Raw genomic sequence first — 20910 nt, 5'->3', positions numbered from 1 at the left:
CCTCGGGGGAAGAGCCTCCTCCCGCAGTGCCGAGAGCCGCCAGGAGACGGAGCGCTGCCCCAGCCTGCTCCTCCTGCAGCACTGCCCTGGGCTCGGCTGGGCACAAGGCCAAAATGGAGCTAGAAATTGCATGAATCTCATCCAAAACCCCTCCAAGGGGTAACAGGCACAGGTGTACATCCAGGACAGCACTGCAGTGACATTGGTACAGTTACTCTGAAGAGCAGTAACAAAGGCTTGCCAGGAGAGGCTGCCCACGTATGTCTTAGAAAGAAGGCAGCAGCTCCGTCGTGGTTAACGCAGTCTTTGGGAAACTGATCTTTCAGTAAGCTGTTGCTGATTGTTTATGCCAGCTGCCAAACACAGAAACCAACTTCTCCTGTGGCCACCAGAGAGGAGGGCCGCACAAGCTTTCTCCTGAGCACGGGGCTGCCTGCACTTGGAACGGCATCGCCCAGCAATGGGAGAGCAACGCTCTCTCCCGAGAACATTACGTCCTCACCCTCTGAGTTGCCAAAAAGCACGCCAGTTACTGCTAATACCGACAACTGTGATCCAGGCACTTGTCTAATACGAGCTGGACAGAGCCAGCTCGTCCCACCTAGTTTTTTTGCACTTCTGCATCCAATGGTATTCAGGAGCTCGCAGTCACGAGTGAGTTTGAGGACTTGGCACCACGTTGATGTAGGTAGACCTGCAGTGCTTTTGCACAGAGACACCTAAGGCACGAAGACTTTAAGCGTCTTGCTGAGGGTCTCTCAGAACAGCTCTGTCAAAGTTCAGGAACTGAACCCAAGTCTCCCGACTCCCAGTCCTGGCGTTGGACTCGAGACATCTTTCCACACGTAAGCCCCGAACCATCAGTCAGAAGTTCATGACTTTGTCACTAACACCACAGCTGGATTTGACCTTGAGATGAAAGTCTCCAGCCCTATTACCAGTGTCCGGAGCCAGCTAGTCTCCAACCACACCGTGATTTTAAAACCATGTTTCTGCCAACACCAAGATGTTAAAACTCTCTCAAACTTCATTATGAAGTGTGGAGAGTGGCTTGAGCCAGACTGGAATCTTGGCAGCAGTTCTGTGTCGGGGAAGTAGCTATAGTTTAATCCTCAAACGAGTGAGGACTTCTCAGGGCATGACAAACATGGAGCTCAGCTGTCACAGCCTACCACCCACCCTGAATTTCCTGGAAGAGTCCTGACATTTGCAGCTCTGTTCAGCATTGTGCAGTCAGGCATGTGAAGTGGTCCCAGCTTGCTAGCTCCAATTCGCTCTAAAGTTGCTCTGTTATTCATAGCATCATTTTTCCTCAATCATGTGACATGGCACCAAGGTCTGTTGTTACATATATCATCACCTCATGCAGATTTCTGACTGCTATTCCAGGAGGGGAGCAAAGAAAACCCCTTTAGCAAAGCATCACCACTGTCTGATACCTGAAGTGTTGCAATTGAAGGAGAGGAAAAAAACATAGAAAAAGGAGGGGAAAAGAAGATACTTGTTAAAGATCAGAAGCCTTGGAATCAAAACGTGTGGAAAACACAACATGCAGAAAAAAGGACTGATAGCAGAATAGGGAAGCCTTTCCCTTGGATGTCGCCCAAGCCACAAACACTGGCATAGAAGTCTGCAAAACCACAGTAAGAGAAGAGGTCAGGATGAGCCACAACCTGCACCTCTTTGCTTCCCAGACAGCCAAAGGATGTGCTCAGCATACACAGTCCCCTTCAGCAGCAGGCTTCCAAGCACTTCAAAGAAGCAAACTACCAGAACCTGCCACTCTACTGCAAGAGGTAGGCGTCATTTACCAACACGTTTGCTGAGGCTCACGGCAAGGTCCCAGGGAGCGGGGCAACACTGAGGGAAGAACCCAGAAAACTCAACTAGTGGCCACTGCTGTTACTAGATCAGATCAAAAGCCTGGCTGTCCTTGGAGACTGCCTGAGCAGTGTCAGACAAGCTACAGGAGCTCATCCGCATGCAATCATCATTTGGGAAACAAGAGTCTCTTGCTTGTGTCTCTCTAAGTGACTGCCCAGGAAGTGGTAGTTAGGGGAGGGAGCACGAGATGACCGATTAACTGATTTGGGGGTATGAAGCTAGAAATACTGGAGAGGTCAGGACACATTGAGGGACGGCAGCCAACAAGTCTCACGCCTCAGCACACAAGGATACGTTCCCCTTGCTCTCAAGGAAGTGTCACTGAACACAACAGCCAGACATGACACAAGAAAGGGAAAGAGTGTCACATTCTTGGATCAGAGCCTCAAAAATCAGGTCAAAGAGAAAGGCGTGATCTCTGCCATGACCCAAGTAGGACAGCCTGTCACACACAGGAAATACCTTCCCCCTTTATGGATTTCCCCTGCCCTTTGACACTTAGAAACAAAGCTGTTTGTACACGAAGACCACATGAGATGGAAGGTGTGAAACTCATTTCCACGTCACAAGAGATGGTTTTGTTAGTGTGATTCATTCAGCCATTGCAGTTTGTGCCCAAGGAGACCTCAGTGACCTTCGGAGACTTCTATTTGTTTTTATTCAAGTTCCATGTTGAAAGTTTCAACCTCACTTTCTGGTGGGTTTCAGGATAACAAGAGGAATGAACTTGCCTTTTTGACTAGCAAAGAATCTGGAAACCAAGGAATCCAAGCTTTCTTTTACCTACTGCTCTCATGGCAATGAAGTCACATATCAACCCAGTGGGTCCAACCCTGTACATGTAACTGGCATTTTGTCTTTCAAACAGGGACAATCCATCTTCGTTATAACAAGTGCTACCTCTGCATTAAAAGATCAGAACAAAGCTCATGGTAGTTCCTCTAATTTTTGGTACCCATGCCCTGATTTACAGGCATGCCAAAAATCTAAAATTCCCCACAGAAAATCAGGATGTTCTGAAATCAGATTTCAAATACGTCAGGTTAAGTAACCTAATCTTGAAGAACTTGGCTGCCTTGGAAAGCAGGGAGGTTGAAAAGAGCTGGGCAAGTATTAACATAGAAAAGAATATCCTATGGGTGTACCTAGAGAGTCCGTTTCTCAGAGAAGCTATCAAGAACATATTTGGTTCCCAACACCACCATCCCCATGCCAGACACACCATCACAACTATCCTCTCAAAGCCTACCAGACACTGATTACACCAAGGAGCTTCTCTACGGAACACAGACAAGATAACTTCACCTCAGACCAGTGCCACAGCTGATGCACGGACAAGGAGTACCTTTGCCATCATGTTTGCACTCACAAGCACGGCAGAGACCATCACTCTGTGAATCAGACCTGTGCTTTTTTTTTTTCCTGCAGCCCCAGCTCTTCCAACTTCCCTAGCACAAAGGCAGTAGTTCCCCAGGGAAAAACATAACCAGAGGAGTTTCAAATACGCTTCTGCAGACACTGGACAAAAAACAAAACCTGCAGCTGCAGGAGTGTTGGAGGCCATTGTACGTGTCTCCTGCCTTTGCCAAAGGGAAGGAAGAGGACTCTGTTTAACTCTGAGCATGTCTGGTTTGCACAACTTATCAAGAGTCTAAAACCCAGAAAACAGAAACTTACACACCTTCCATCCCAAGTTGTACAGAGCAATACTTTACAGTTTCTCAGTCCCAAGAAAAAAGACAAAGGACACAGAGACAGATGTTTCTATGCCACCAGAGTAATTATCAGCTCCTGTCTTTATTAACAATTAGATGTCAGTGCTATTGCAGAGCAGCACTGCACTTCCCTACCAGGAAGGAGAAAGAGTGCCCAGACAGCATGTCTGGGCAAGATCAAAAGGCCTTCAACTAGCCGCCTGAGGACACCTGTGCCTGTGCACAATCTACCAAGCAGATGGCCCTCCCCCAGTGCCCAGCCAGCAGCACACAGCCATCCACAGCGTTCCCAAACCTGAGAACGTGCCTTTGTGCTACAGCTCTAATCCCTTACAAACCCAGAGCCTCTATCTATCCTGTTTGCAGGAGCACTGTTCATCCTACATTTATATCCTTGGGGGGGGGGGCGGGGAGAGCAGGCATCTTTTTCCAAGCATATGACTCTACATCTTGGAGAGAAATAAGGGAATTAAACACATAAAAGAGTTCGTGTGTAACAGGACTTCAAATAGCAATCCTAATGCACTGGAATAAGCTCTGGGATTTATTATTCAATTGACTGGAAAGAAAGAGAGAAGGATTTCCCTGTGGCGTTACTACTTCTGAAACTGAGGAGAAACATCAGCTACAGGCCAATCTCTTGGGTGACAGACCCCCAACTTCTCGTACTGACCCTGTAGCAATAGAGTCTTCAAAAGCAGAGAAGACCAAAATGGATGAGCCTGCAGAATTCCTTCTTTGTAATTCTGCAAACTAGCTTGTAAAATCCCTCCGGGAGCAGAAATGTGTTCAGTTTAAATGAAAACAACAAAAAAGAAAACCCAACATTCAAAAACACCAAACAGCAAGAATGATCCATGCAAGATGTGTAGCCTGCTCACATTAAAAATGTCATCAAAATCACATAGCATTTGTGATAAGCCAAACCAGCTAGAATACTGAAAGGAAAAAAAACATGCAATGCCTGCTAGTTGGAAAGGGTGTTACAGCCCAGATTTACTGTGTTGCAAGAATGCTGTGCCCTTCATCTCTCCCACCTTTGAGTGACGTTTGAAGCTGACAGACGAGTAACTTAATGTTTGGGGTTGCAATGGCTCTTGCTAAAGTACAGAGATCAGGTAAGCCCATCCCTGTACAAGCCAGCTATGGGTTTCCAGGGGAATCTTCGGATCCTCTGAAGCCAGAAAGTGCTGCAGAGACAGGATGCTCAAAGGCTAGAGTGAAACAGCTATGTGACCACTGAGTACAGCAAAAAATAGCAGGATAAACACTCACACAACCTTGCTGGGAACATTCATTTTTCTAGGATGAAACAAGTAGGAGAGGAGTCAGAATATCCTGTCACAATCTGAAGCATCATGCTTCGAGAGAGGAGACAGGGATTTTCACAGCAACAACAGTTTGAAACAGAAAATGTTTGTCTTCCAAAGGCTGTAACAGTGCATGATCTGCCAGGCTGTTCATCCCATTCATTTATCTCCGGAGATACTGTTTTACTGACCACAACAGTCATACACAAATACTCTAATCAAAATTGGGCTGATTTTGGCCAATTAGGGTATAGCAAGAAGTTGTCCTATTCTCAAAGTCATAAAACACAGTAAGACAAAAGAAGTACTGTTCTCATCTTATAGGTGAGGTGGCATCGCTTGACCGAAGGCGCAGGAAGTCACAAAAGCTCCAGCAACTGAATGCAGGTCTCAAATCCTTGCCTGGCCTCTGAGATCACCCTTCTCTGTGAGCCTCGAGGAGCACAGTGTCCTAAGCACGACAGGATTGTGCATTAGCCTGCAGTTGCTGCAGCAAAATGATTGCTCAGGAGAAGGGTTACAATTCAGATGCCTGGGTTTACTGGGAGCTGGGTGCAACCATCCAGGCAGCAGAGACCCAGAGATTAGGTTGCCATTGAAACACCAAGCTAGAGACTTTATCCCTTCCTTCAGACAGATAAATGGCATGCGATTTTTGTAAGTACACTAGGAGCTTCAGCCAGACTGCTGGAAAGTTGCCCATTCACTTCGTAGCGTGACAAAGCAAAGGCACATCCTATGGTGCGCAGAAGCCGAGGCCCTCACTACACAAATGGAGAGAGTTCAAGAATAGATCTGCTGAGGGAAAGCCTCCAGCCAAGACTGCTCCAAAGCAACTCAGCACCCAAGCTAAATAAAGAGTCTGGGGTAGAGGGCAAGAACAGAGCAGCTCATCCCATCCCAGCCAAGATGACGACACTCCTGCAAAAGAAGTACAGCTGCCAGCTTCCCAAGAGCAAGTGAACAGACAGCAAGGATGTCACACAACTGAAGCTGCTAGGCTGGGGATCTCACAGATACTCCTCTGTCAAAGGCTTGACCCTGAGCTGCAGTTTGTGCAATAAGGAAAAGAAACATAACACGAATGAATGGGAGACAGGAAATGGATTAAATCCGTGTCTGGCCACACTGATGTCTGCTTGTAAGCAGAGTCTTTCTAACAGAGAGCCCCTCTCAGCTGTCACCACGAGGTTGAGAGATGCCTTTTTTTTGGCTGGCGGCCCTTTTGCTAGTGAGCAGCCTGATAACGGGTGCTGGCAGAATGAAAGCTCTCCCAGATATGGTTGACTCCCTGTAAACAAGGAGATGAAAACAGTTTATTTCAAGTCACAGCTGGGAGAAATACTATAAAGCCAAAATAATGCCAAGGGCTTACTGACATTTTGCATTGCTTACAGTCAAGCATAACACCATATGAATCTGGCTGTGCCCCCACTTCAAGCTCAGGCACCAGAAATCTCACTAGAGAAGAACAGGAGAAGACTAGAAGATCTTTAAGTTTGTCTTTTTGGCAAAAGGAAAGCAGATATAAATATATTACCTGAACAACCACAGGGGTATAGAGAGCATAAACACTTCTAGCCACTACCAGACCTGGAGTAAGCCTGATGTTGCCAGAAGCTAGACTTCCAGAAAACCTGAAAAGACAGTGGTGCTGGTACAGACAAGGTAAGGAGGAAACAGAAACAACATTGTTTGATGGGAATGAACTGTTGGCCCTGTGAAGCATTCTTGTTGGACCTGTCATGTACAGCAGATACAGTCAAGCAGGCAATCATTAAGGACTGTGGACAAAATAGAGTAGCTCCTTCATATTACAGGAACACACTAGAGGACTGGTGACCCAGGGAAGGTGTTTAGTGACACAAGGGATTCTTTGCTTCCCCTTCCATGAAGCTAGCGTAAGCCCTCTCTTGTGTTTTGCAAAGTGTTGGGACAGGACACTATCAGATTTGATACTAGTCACACTGCTTTTCCCTGTTGAAGGTATCTACTGAAGATATCCATACTTAAGATGTCCTCGAGAGATGAATCTCTTGACCTCACAAGGTATCGGTGCTTGCAGCATTTCTGGACTTCAATCCTGCAGTAGCAGGATTAGGTGAAACATGGGTAGATGTGTCCTTTGCTGTCAGTGAGAGCCATGGTGGCAAAGTGGCAATCCCATGGGCTCAAGTTCTGTCATAACACATCAATCATTCTCTTTTTGGGAGAAGTTAATTTGAACCACAAAAGAGATAACATTTACCTTAACCACAGAGCAGTTATCTTTGCCCTGCACCACAGACAGCATGCTCATCACAAGAAAAAACAGATTCCCGAGAAAACCAGGACAGCTCCCGGGCAAACAGCAGTGTCACCCAAAGCTTTCAGACATGCTAAGATAGCTTTTGGGGTTTGGGTTGGGGTTTTTTTTTTTTGTTTTGAAAAAGTAGGTACAGAATCACTTTCAAACCACTAGCTAGGGGAACGGGGCGGGGGGGGTGCGCGCGGGGAAGAAAAGAAAAAAAGTAGGGCACCCGAGTTGAGTTTTCTGCTCTGTTCATCTTCTGTAGGAATTTTCAGAGACCTGTTGAAGGAAGTTGTGCAACATGGCGGCTGGTATAAGCTTACAAGCCCCTTCAAAGCCAGTTTCTTAGCAGAAGAATAAGGAAAACAAGTATAACTTGCAAGGAACTGCACTAGCAAGTGACGAGTGAATAGAAGAGGGACTCAACTACCCTGTGACTTTGGGGACTGTCTTTCTCATCGCTATCCTTGGGAGTTTTCATCTGAAAACAAAAGATGGGATTCACCTGAATTAGGAGAGAGATTGGTGTTCCCTAAAAAGACAACATTCATTTTGGTGAAAGAAGGGGAAAAACATTGCTTAAAAAAAAATTTTAAGACCTCAGCTTTACTCTAAGACAAGAGAAAGCCAGTTATTCACACATCCCTAGGTGCTGGCAACGTAACGTTGATAGGCTGCTGCACAGGCGCAGGAAACAAGACCTCAACCATACAACATGACTCGGGGTTACCAAATGTTTCCCACAGTAGTTACGTGTCACGAGATCCATCATTTTCAGTGGCTGTTTTTCATTCTGTTATCAGAAGTCAGATGCACTGCCAAAAACAAGCAACCACTTATAAAAAGATGGCTGGGATGGGGATAACTTATCCAACAACCCACTCAACTCTCAGGACCTCAGTGGCTTCAACTTCATTGTTACTTGTTCCTGGCAGTACAGAAAGTTATCAGGAACCAGCACATGCCGCTCCTGCTTTACCTTTGTTGATAACTGGGTGGGCTCCAGCATTTGTCAGCAGCTTTCTGGAGGTCCTTGGGAAAGAGAGGTCCAGGGCCTTTGTCTACTTCATGCAAGAATGTCATACAGTGCATGATTAGAGGACAGACAGTATAATCATTTCCTTGGAAGGGTGCCATTCGCTTTGCTTGCGTTTCCTCTCACTTGTAAAGGGAACAGAGCATTAGTGTCCTCCCGTCTCTTCTGGTAGGTTTCTTCATGGTGATCGTCTTCCAGAAATGCAGCTCCTGTCAACTGAGCTTTCACCAGCTGAGATTTTAAATATCAATAACCCCAGCTTCTTTCCATGATATTTTCACATAGAAAGAAAAATTGAGAAGTCTGCTGCCATTCTGCATTGTCTCCAAACAATTGGACTCGTCAGGCAAATGAACCAAACTACATTTAAAAATGAAAACGTTCCATGAATAACAATGTCACAACAGCACACGCTACTCCTAAAGTCTCTGGGTTAACAATGTAAGAATCAATGTATATGAGTAACTTCAGGAGCCCACAAAAACAATTTTTACTAGTAACATGATCAATTGTTTGGTACTTATGAAACTACAGTTACATTAACAAGGAAAAATAAGCAAGACCTTTGGCAAGTTTAGGAGACAAGGTGAAAGCTCACAAGTTTCTAATGACAATTATGTGCATAAAAAGTCTGGGAAATTAAAAAGCTTCAACAGAAGTTTGGCCATGACAGTGTAAAATATTAAGTGTTTCAACCACAGCCTTGCATAAAACAAGACCAAAGAGACACCAAAGTAGATATATTACAAGTGAAAAAACTTAGACTGACCACTGGCCAAGTAGAAACTGGAGAACCAACTGTGGTAACTGCCACATGGAAAATGTGAATTCCAGATGAAGAGTCGCAAGAACAGATCGGGAAGGTGGATCTCTGGGTATTGAAGTGGGTAGTTCAACCACATTCTGGCTAGGTTATCAACTACAAGAGGACCTCAGTCAGTGCCCTGTGGGTGAATTGGTAACAATAAAATGACTTAGCTTTGTGAGCTAAATTATGGGCTTGTCTACATGGGAAATCGTTATCGAAGCTAGGTGTAAGTTTAGAGCACAATGGCTTTTTTGCACCAATTTCCAGATGGGTGGGTAACACTATTCTGCTCTGAGAATGTCTTTCAGAGAAGGCAAAGCTCAACAATACAAAGATGCTTTGCGTACTGAAAGGTGGTAGCTGAGGATACCTATTTCACACTTCCCCCCCCCCCCCCCCCCTTAAATGTAGGTGGGTCCCAAGACTAAGTGATTGAAAGGCAAAGCAGGCTCAGGGCAAGTTTTTGACAAGTCACTGTCTCTAAGCGTTATTTCTCATCTGGGGAGAGGGGACATTGTGCTTTCATGCATGTTTCTAAAGGATATTGAGATGCAGAAGTAAGAGGTGCTGTAAGGAAATTCCACTCTGAAAGGTACAGGGCATATTACCTTTGTCCATCACCAGCTGCAAGGAATTTGATTGAAGCTTTCCAGTGTATGTGATCAATATTACCCTTAAAGACCCAAGCATGAGGACTCCATACCAACAAGCCACATAGTGCCATTGGTCCAACATCCCTGCTAACCCTGTTCAGTCACACTGCACTCTGTTGGACTTTACATTTATTTAGCTTCATACCTGACTAGCAGCAGCCTCCTGTGTGGAGAAGTACAAACTGGCATTACAACCTAAGCTAAACTGTTTCACATATGCTTGTCGCTAATACTACACTTACCTTCATGTGTAATTACTCTGCAGCTAACACAAGTGGCATTCTTTAGTTACACCACCACGAAGCAGGATATCACATCTGACCCATTGATCTCAACCCTCTATGCAGTACTTAAAAAGCTAACTAATTTAATGAGAAGTGCAGGAAGATTTGGGCAACGTGAGACATGAAGATTTTTACCTCACTAAGTTGGCACAAGGTCCTGGCCACCGGCAGCTCTGATAAACTCGCTGGATCACCGTTTCTGACCCATTCTGCACTTGGCAGGAAACTGTCCGTGTAACCGTATAGTGACACCAATGCCTGCAGAGAGAAAGGACACCATTAGCCCCAGTAAGACAGCAAGCTGAACCAACATACATCAGACTGCAGTAAAAACAGACCAAATATCTGGGGGCGAGGTTGTTTCTTCTGCCAGCCATAGCTAGCCTAACTTGCAGTCTTCATTTCTCACCCCACCCTCTCTTCCCAATAGCTGCAGAAAGATTCCCTGCTTCTGCCAACCTGAACCACAAGAGATCCAGTAACGCCTCTTGCTTGGTCCTCAGAGGCCAGAGTTTTATAGTACATAATTTAGTTCTGTTAGTTATCATAAACAATAGGACTTTAGAAAAAAAAGGAAAGAAAAAAAAAGAAAAAAAATAAGTGTTCCAAATCTCCTGATAGTCAGTTCCCATTGTACTGGTCTTAATTTCATCCTGCTCATTATGGTATCATTCCCCAGCCTCCTACCATTCTGAACAACATCTGAGTTGGAAAACTCTGCTTTTTGGTGTGCTGGAGCTCATTGTCAGCAGGGCGCCAAACAAGTCATATTGCTGTCCTGGTGAGGTTACAGTATAAAAATGGGCAAGAGAAAATGCAGGGGAGGGAGGGACTAGTGTCTTACGCTGTCTCATAAGAAAACAAGAGTGAGAGAGTCCTCCTCACCGTAAGGTGTATGAGAAGGCAGGAACTGCAGTGTCAGCCCTGGGAATCGGAACACATAGACCCTTTTCCACCTTCTCCGAAAAGTATGTTTTTAGGTTCCAGTGTCATGCTGGGGGGGGGGGGGGGGGGGATACTTTCATTTTCTGCTTGCAAGCATCATTCATGTTTGACAAATACTGGTTCACATTTTTGCTGTTGTACCTCAGCGTAGTTAACAGGTTTGAGAGCCACTTTTCTACTGATTGGGGATCAGAACTGGGGTCACTAATGGGAAGTGAAGACACCAGCTTGTACTCCAAAACACATAAAGTGCTTGTGTAAGCATTCCCTGCACATGTAGAAGAGTCCTGGCTCCTCATCCATCTTAAAGCAAGAGCCCCCAGTACAGTTGATCCCTTCTTCTCCAAGTACCACAGTGGCTCCCCAACCTTGCATACCAAAAATCAAACTGCTTGCACAGTGGAAACAGGCACCTGTACATCCCCTCCTCTTTCCCTAACCCACCTTCCCCATGGCAGTTTAATTTTTCCAGTATTTGCCATTTACAGCATTTGTTGCATTTTGCTTCCTTTTTGGATTCCCCTCCTATCTCTGCAGGAGGCTCCCTGCTCTCTGGATAACTCTCATTTCCATGAATAGGAGGTACGCATGCCAGCAGCTGAGCCGAGCGCTGCAGACCACAATGGGCAAGCTGGGGCCAGCAGGCCGCTCACCGAACCTTCGGCTACAGCCAGATGGATAAGCTGGGGCACCCAGAGAGAGGGTGGCTTTCTACCCAGTGCCATCGAGCCCATCAGCAGCATCAAGGCAGAGCCATGCAGCTTTTCCTATAGACACTGCTCCTGCTCACTGATTCCTCATCAGGAAGTGTGGACTACAGTCACATCTCAGGTGACCCCGGGCTGGCAGGGAGGTCTTAGAGAACCACTTCTCAGATTTATTGAGGATCTGTGGTGTATATATAGGGATCAGACACCCTAGTACCCAAATGTCTCTAACATCTACATCATAGAACCAAAGGGCAAAACAGATGTAGAAAAGGTAAGATTAATGAAGCTTCAGATCACATGATGACAGCAGATCCTTTAAGAGGCTCAACACAACTTCTGCACAAAGTTTAGGGAGCAAAACCAGAAGAAACAAAGACAGGAGCTAACGACTGGAAATGTGGTAACTCAAAGTAAAGTTTTCTCTTTCATTTCACATGCATACATGGTGCAATCGGCCATTTTGTCTCTCCAAGCCTTAGTCATGCGGTTTGTTCAGATGGGTATTGCTGCATGCCATGGGAACAGCCAGTTGAGCATGGAAGGAAAAGCAGCCAGGAGAAAGGGCAAGTATGAGAGGGGTTGAGGAAACCACAGCTCTGTACGATTTACTTTGAGCATGTTTTTAGCACAGTGCTTACAGCCATCGGAAGGACAGCAGTTCTGCACAAGCCTCAGGGCAAAAGCATTTCATGTCAGGCAAAACAAACTGCACATATACAGAACCTGACAGGATAACGGCAGAAGCATATGTCCTAAAGTTATGAAAAACAAAACTTCTCATTAACATGCAATGAGGAAAGGAATTGATCCCACCACAGGAGAGGAACCAAGCAGTAGTATGCACACTAGCAACATATAACAGAGCATGAAGGGACATGAATATTAACAAATTCAGAATGAAGTTACTGAACGTTTTAAAACAGAGCATAATTATCAAGGACTTGAGTGCCTCCCTTCACGTTAAGACCATTTTTCTGGCTTGTCAATGAAATCCAAATAAATTAAGTGTTTATTTACACATGCTATGCTTTAACTGTTACGTAGCTTGTATGTGTGTCCCTCTGGCCTTCTCCCATCACAGAGTCACCTGGGAAGAAGTACTGTTCCCATGGTGCAGAGCTGGATTATCCTACATTGATTATTTCACTCTAATACTGATTTTGGTGGGCTTCTGAGGCAACCTGTCCCACCCTGGGTACACGCAAAGCACTTCTGTGTCGGATTTAAAAAAAAAAAAAATTCAACTGTACTCTGAGCAAAACTCTCCATATCTGATGCTGAAACTCGAGAGCTTCATATTCCTGAAGGCAAATGAGGTAGGAAGGTGAACAAAGATGAACACCCCAGCACAACGCAGAAGAGAAAGGCAGGCATTGGAGGCAGGCCTTGCAATTGCCAGAGGGAATCTGGCAGCCTATCTGCTCTGGTTAATGTATAACGGCAGCTTCAAATTGCATCTCCTAAGGAGAAATTGGAAACTAACCGTTACTCTCTTCAGCTTTCCCTTGCATAAGCCCAGATTTAACATCATCTTACTCCTTCAAGGATTATTTTCAATGAGCTTGGGAGTCAAGCACTACATTTGTGGATCTGGAGCTAAACAGGCGGCACTGTGCAGGCTGCCTATGTCAAAAACTGCAAGAAAAGGTTGATTACTTTAAGCTACCTACAAATCTGGTTTTGCCAGGACTTTCGTTCAGTGGGTGCTGCCGGCACACACACAGATTTTCTTTCCAAACGAGTCCAAAACTGCTGTTGTCTGAGTAGGTCTCTTGCACCTTTGCTCTACCTGGTCGTTGGAATAAGCTGTTCAGGTACACGTATCCCCTCACAAGTCCAAGGAATTTGGCAGTCAAGTTGTCATTTCTGCCTTGGAAAAGCCTTTCTTGGAAGTGAGACATGCTGGACAAACCTTGTTACAATCTAGTGACAGAGCCTTAGGCAACGGTTGGAGGTAAAGGCTGCCCCCACACTACAGTGCGCAGGAGAGAAGCCTGCACATTGGTGGGGGAAGAAATCCAACACTTTCTCAGGCTCATTTCTTCAGATGACCTGCTCAGGGACCTCTTATAAAAGGAAGCAATCATTACAGGAAGTGAGAAGCTTCGCCGAGGCTCTCCATTCATTGCTTTCTTTGCCTGAAGACATCACCTGGGTTTGCCAGGCTGAACAGGACTGATAGCCCACGGCAAAATAACAGATCCTTTGCTCAAATCTAGGGATAACCTTCCACCTTCCTCAGCAGGAGCACCGAGAGTGCAGTGACAGTGATAAAGTACCACAACACTTGTCATCTCAGCACTCTCAGAGTCTTCTCTAAAGCAGAACCACCACAGCGTGGATCACAAGGGCAAAAATATTGGTCAGACCCCAAAGATAACTCAGATAAGCCGACATGAACACAGATTTCTCCAACTTCTCTCTTTACCAACAGAAGGAAGAGTTTGGTTACAAAGGTACCTACCCAGGAGTGAAAGGTACGTTCCCATTTGCAAAGCATCACACTCTTGGCTTCCCATAAATAGCATAATTTTCCTACAAATGCAATTTTTAGGTGTTTGTTTTTTACTGTGGCATAGAAGCACGTGAAACAGAAAGACAGGAACATAGCTGATCATAAGATGCATTAGGATATATAGCTTGGAACTCACTGTAGATATGTCACTGTCAGCACAGTGACTATGACAGAAAAGACAGACAGACAAAACCATCCCAAGATTTCTCTTTGCAAGCCAAAAGTCAACAAGAACAGTCTCCAGAATGCAAGCAGGCTTCAGACAACGTGATGAAAGGCCCCATCATGGCTTAAAGAGATTATAAATGACCCTTTATATTATATGCAGATGCTAGCAAGAAAGGTTTAGGACTTTTACTGGCATGCATCCAGGATGGCAGAGAATATATTGCTGCTTATTCAAAAAGAATATTCCCACCAAGCAAACAAAATGATCCAAATAGCAGCTCCTCTAGGGCTGGGTCTGTCAGATCTCATGCATGCTCATCACCAGCATATTTAGCACGATGCCCCGCAGCGTCTCGTGGAATTGGTCTTCCACTGCTTTGCTTAGAGAGGCAAGTCTCGCTTGGTCCATTTTCCCCAGCCGTTTCCAAAGAGACGCCCTCCTCTCACACCCTGTTTAATTCTTGGAAGACTTTCACGGACAACTGAGGATCTGCAGACCATGGCCTGCAAGCTACTGATTTAGACAGTTTCAGTCCAGGGCTACAGACCAAGATCTCACATCTTGATCACAGCTGACAACATGTTGTTCCAGAGGGAATACAAGTGTTGATGCCAGCAGATATCCAATCATATTTACTGTGTAGGTTCAGGATGTTACTGTGGACCTTTCAGGCTAACTAGAGCAACAAATTCAATAGTTTGCTTCCATTTGGAGATACTCTGAAAACTACTATTCTGAGCTTAAACAGACCCCTCCCTCAGCAGATGCTGGGAGGGAGCTGCCCACTCTGCTGACTCGGCAAGAGCGGTGAGGCATGGCTTCAGGCACCTCGACACCGGAGGAGACAAGAAAACCTAACTTTCCAGGGCATGCACGGAGCAGGCTGAGAGGGCAGCTGGACTTACACAGGGACCTTCAGCTGCCTTTTGCTTCTGTAGGCAGACGCCTGGGAGGAAGCCATATTCTGCACCCCACCAGCTTTCTGAACCTGCTGTGCCCCTCATCAGAAGCCTTATTTGGATGCACAGTTCATCCCCTGGAGATTCTGGATGTCTGTACAGCCCATAATCCTACAGTGAGAGAGAAAAGGAACTGCAGAGGGTCGAGAAGTGTCAGGTAAAAAATACTCAAGCTAAAATACTGTAAGTTCCAGAAGAGCCATATACTCACATTTCAAAGCTTAATTCCTGGCTAGCATGACTGAATTAGCGTAGAGCAATCATTTCACAGATGGGAAGACACTGACAGATCGCAAGCTTCCTCCTGCCCCCTTTGCACCATTTGGATTTGCACAGTACTGTTTCCTAAGCTCACCCCTCAAGGGGTGTGTAAGGGATCCCTCCACCCATTCGCCCACTGTGAATGCTTAGAAAGACTCACACCACAACAAGCTCACAGAGCCATCCCCAAAAGCCGTGTTTGCTTCTTTCCTAGTCCAGACTGCCGGCTTTTATCCAAGCTTCTCAGACTCCTGGGGGTCCCTGGAAGACCTTCTAGGGGGGTTGCAAGAGAAAAGCCAACTGGTTGTTAGTAGGCTTCATTTCACTGGACAAGTGATCACAGACTGAACAATGTCAGAAACCACTGGGCTGAACTGATCAGGACTCAGCAAGTAGCCTGTCTAATCAGAAGTGTGCAACTCAAAAATGAAAGCGGCTACATTCTTGCCTAATCGCTTCTTTCAGTGGGACAACAGTTCAGCTCCACACACAAAACTGACTTGCTGCTGTGCCCTGTTAAGGACAGACCTACAGCAGGCAACACCAACCACACACAGGACCTTCTGGCTAATGTGTTCACTGGAGTGAAGGACACCACTACAGTTCCTGATATCTGTGGCCTTATAGCACACCATGCTCCTACCAGCATGAAATGCTGCGCTTTCAGCAGAAACAATCCTACAAGTTAGACTGAACAAAGCCATTTATGCTGTTGTAGAGCTAAGTAAAATGGAGATTTAGTGTGGGTTTAGTACTTCCGATGAAAGCCCATGCCACACAGCACAATACAAAAGCTCAAATCACCAAGATTTAACCGCCCAAGACAGAAGCATGCAAAGTCTTTTTCTCGGGGCGGGGGGGGGGGGGGGAAACGGGACACAGGACGGGACATGGACACATGCAACACACTTTATATGCAGGATTGTTTCATCAGCACCTGTTGCATGTGTTTGGGTGTGAATTGACCCTCCCCACTCCCAATAAGTATTACAGAAGTCTCTCAATAAGGTTGGCATTTCTGATGCTTGTGATTTGCCCTAAAGCTTTGTGCTGTGTAAACAACTGCACTGAATTATCTTTTTGTTTCCATAAGGATAACACACTGTATGTTATACTTAGCAGAGATCAACATTCAGGGCACAGAAAACAGTAGGAGTGTTTTGATAGCTAGATAGATTTCCCCAAGTTTCCTCATAACATTTTTCACTGGAGCTATCAATTTCCCTGCAATCCTGGAGAGGAATTTCAATAAAATCAGAAGGTCGCTGACTTTCACTGGGAAAAAGTTGCTGTTCTGACTCAATGAAAGCAAACTGTGCCCTTTTCTCTGTGTAAATAGTACAGCATCCCACTTGCTTTGCCAGAACAGCAATCCATACGTTGTGTGCTGCAGCCCATCGTTAGGAAGGGTTAGTTATTTATAGACTCCACTGAGGCCAGGAGCAGAAGTTGCCCTCTACATGCCAAGAAATCTAGATTCAAAGGCTGCCAGGCTCTCTGGGGTATCTCTTCCTGAACCGTCCAGTTCTTCATAACTACATTATTCCCTTCTTATTCACAAATACACACCTCCCTGAATGTGCTTTGACTCCCATCAGGATCAAGTTTACCAGCTAATTCAGTTAGCTGTGACCAGATTACTCTTTACTGCTGTGACCTGGCTAAAAAGGAAACAATCCCATCACATGTTACTGGAAGCTCAAATAAAAACCAAGATGGGCTTAAGTTTCTCCTGTTCTTGACCATATTCGTGCTCTCCCCAGATAACTAGGTTTTAGGATCCAAGGCTGTCATTCAGCTCGTTGTCCAGCAAAGAACCAGCTACAAAATTCATTTGTGAGCACCAGTCTCCACAATATTAGAATGTTCAGAGCTGATGGATTGATTCAGGTCTGTAGATTGATGGACCATTGCTAAGGAATCCATGAAAGACCACCTGGCAGGGGCGAGGGGGTGGTTGTACATAAGCTTATGATGGCAAGGTTCAGTTCAAAACAGAGTCTGCTCTTCCATTACAAAGTTAAGAGGTCTGCAAGTCAGAAGACATGACAAGCCACAGTAATCTTGTTGTCAATATTGATGTTTTACGCATGCCTTACTCCCACTGAGTACTTCATAGTCACTAACAGAGGTTACCCTGACTCCCGTGAAAAAAAGGGAGAAAAATCTTTGTAACAGCCCATTCATTTTGGGAAACGAATAAAACTGGAAGACTGCTGGTGTTTCTGAAGCCAGACAGCAGCAGCCATTTGAAGCAGCAGAGAGCCAGAGGCACAAACAGGAATAAGACAAGTTCCAGGTCTCCCACTCCGTTATGTTGGTCAGACAAAGACTGGAAGGAACTCCAATCTTTCTGCATACACCATCACCCCCCCCAATAAGAGTCTGAAAAAAGTGGCCATAAAAATAAGTTCTGGCTAGCAGAGTAGGATGGGACAATTTATCTAGGTACTTCCCAATAGCATAACCCTTCCCCAGGGGGCAATATGTTCTGTGCTTAGTGCACTTCAAATACTCAGTTGCCAATAACAGTCTTAAGTTTTCCCACACAAACTGGATTATCAGAGACTGCTGGAGGGAGTTTAGTCCTAGAGGAATCTTTACCTTAGGAGGAAAATGCAGTTCAGTCTGCACAACAGCTTTAATCTTCAGCAAGTTCTGCAGCCAAGCGCATTTAACCATGCTTTCCTTGCTTTGTTGTGTGCATGGCTGACCTTCCAAACAGCATTACCTCGAGGGCTGAACTCACTTCAATTTGTAGGAAACTGCACAAAATTTTGCCTTATCCTTCTGCAGCCATTGAAGTTACGGGAGTTAAGGGAAAACCCTCTCCCTGCTGGAATTATTAAAAGCCTAGAAGCAGAATAGCCAAATAGTATGGAGTCATGGGTGCAACTCTTTTTCAGAGACAAAGAGGGAATCCAGCTCCCTAGAGCGACATTCAGCTTCTTCAGCCATGAGACTATTCCTCTTCTCTTCCAATCCCCCACCTCATTCACAAGGCACCTTCCAACTGCTGTAACTAACGAAGGAAGGGCTCTGAAGATGATAGCATTCGTCTATTACACACACTTGATTCATTTGTACAGCAGATCCACCCTGTACATCAGCAGTAATATAAGTGTAGAATATAAGAGGCAGATGAGGACTTAAAAAAGGTTGAGCAGGCAGGTAATATCAGAAATAAATGAATCATGTTCAATACATGCACCTCTGTGCCTATGTATCTGTTTATGCATGCATAAGGGGAAAGAGGGGAGAAGGCACAAGGAGTATTTCTCTGGCATAAAGTCCCTCTGATTTATACCCACTACCCAGCTCCTCTCAGTTTGCTAGTGGCATGTTCCAGCTGAATCAAACAATAAATATGGTTGACCTGAACCATAATTACCTTCATCATGAAAATGAAAGATGTTAGTCCATGACCGAGTGCTCAGAAATAAAAGGGGGGTTCACTCCTTTGAAGTGCTTTGCTTTTACAGGCATTCTTCTAGGCACTGAACTGTTTTGCTGCTCCCTCCCCCAAGCTTATCACAATCAATGAGAAGACAGTAGTTTCCAGTGTTCACAGAGGGAGGAAAGAGGAAATGTAGAAAAATATCCATGGAATCTGTCTTTGTTAAATTAGACTGACTTGATGGAATTTGGCATTTGATATCCGTGCAGCGTGGAAATCATGCACAATTACAACCAAGTATGTAATTTTTGCAACATAAAAGCTCCTTGAATTAGAGCCTTTCAAAAGAAGAACCTGAGTCTAAACATTTTTGCACAACTAGATAACCTGGTTGTAGATAGGTCTCCTACCTTCATATTGCCAATACATCTCTAGTACTGGTTTGTTCATTCCTAGAAAGCCTGACCTTGAAGGGAGGAGTGGGGTCAAAGAAAAAAAAAAATTCTTAAGACCTTTATTGAAAGTATAGAGCTGGGATTTGGAACACCAACTATTTGTCTAAAATATACCCCTGTGTTCAAAGACGACATTTGGCACTTGTCTATGTGTCCCCCTCTGAAGATCTGATCTAGAACTACTTAAGTTGAGGACAGTGGCCCTGATCTTCGTTAAAGTACAAGACTAACTTTTGTCAAAGTCAGTACCTCTAAATTTACACCAACATAAATTCATTCAGAATTAAACTCTAACTTTGAATTAGCAGGAGGTGGAGGGGGAATTGTAAGTGGAAAAACAGGACACTGACACACACCTGCTTGTCCTCAAAACCTTTGCGGAGAGAAAAACATTAAGAAAACTAGCATAAGGAGTCAGCAACCCTATAACAGCATCCTATGCTTTACTAGCGCTCCTGTTGTGGCTACCGAGTCTCCTCCACCATCCATAAAGTCAGTACCCATAGCTGTCTAATTCCCCTTACTACATTACATCATAACAAAACAACACTTTGCACAATTTGAGTCCTCCAAAACGGGCAAGTTAGGCTCCTGCTGGTTTTCAGCATCTCCTTCAAATCACATACTTAGCCCTACAGGGCCTGTATCTGCATGCATCAACAGCTCGTCTGCAAGGATTGAACAGGGTCCGCTCCTGAATTTATTTTTTTGCTTATAGAGCTCTGTACAAACAACAGTGCATCTTTGTGCCTCACATTCAGCCCTCTGTTGCCAAACTCACAGCACTTACCAGCAGCAATGAAAGCCACATGCACGACAGGAACACAGGGACTTGGCCTAAATGAAGCAGTGTTTTTCATTAGCATTATACTGGCACCAAAAACCACAAATTACAACAAGAACAAAAGGCAATGTCAAAAGGAGAGCACTGAGTGTATCAAAGAAAAAAAATTAGGATGGCACGATCAAGTCATTGCTTCCTATTAATTGCATTATGTTAATCTGCCCATGTCACATGCGTGTTTCAGGTTTTTCCTGGAGGTGAACAGTAGACGCATTACTGTCATTGGAGACAGGTACACCCTTTTGATAGCTAAAAAGAAAAAAAAAATATATTGAAGGAGATCCCACAGACAAAACATTGTTTTTTCTCTTTAAGGGAATGCAGATTTGTTTTCCTGAGCTATTTCAACACTCAGTGCAGCATCCTGTGGGCCCAAAAAGGCATTGAAAAGCAGATCAGAGCATCAGCTTCAGATTCACAAGTGTTACGATGCAACTGGAAGTACCTGTACAGACAGGTATGTCAGGTAAACAGAACCCAGAATTTTTCTAGCAACACTTCTTCCACCTGCCTTCCCTCCTTCTCTTTTCCTGTGGCACATTACAATTGTTTCATTCAGTCTAGGTCTTCAACTTGCTCAGCAACTTGTATACCAGAGCCCACAAACTCCTTTACAAGGGACTATGCAGCAGACCTTTCTAGAGTAGTTATCTACCACGTGGTTGCCCATCATTG

At 45.0% G+C, this 20910-nt stretch overlaps 1 protein-coding gene across 6 annotated transcripts in view; it reads right to left on the bottom strand.

Moving 5' to 3' along the window:
* The window catches only part of COL26A1 (collagen type XXVI alpha 1 chain), a 183850-nt gene that overhangs the window by 146154 nt on the left and 16786 nt on the right, over positions 1-20910 (bottom strand). For all 6 annotated transcript variants that reach the window (XM_050908840.1, XM_050908842.1, XM_050908844.1 and 3 more), the window contains exon 2: positions 10116-10238. In XM_050908840.1, the coding sequence (XP_050764797.1) occupies positions 10116-10238 (123 nt within the window). The remainder of the gene's footprint in view (positions 1-10115; positions 10239-20910) is intronic.

Source organism: Gymnogyps californianus, chromosome 20 (assembly GCF_018139145.2).
Source record: "Gymnogyps californianus isolate 813 chromosome 20, ASM1813914v2, whole genome shotgun sequence".
NCBI classification, from domain to species: domain Eukaryota; kingdom Metazoa; phylum Chordata; class Aves; order Accipitriformes; family Cathartidae; genus Gymnogyps; species Gymnogyps californianus.
This window is presented reverse-complemented; position numbering and strand designations above follow the sequence as displayed.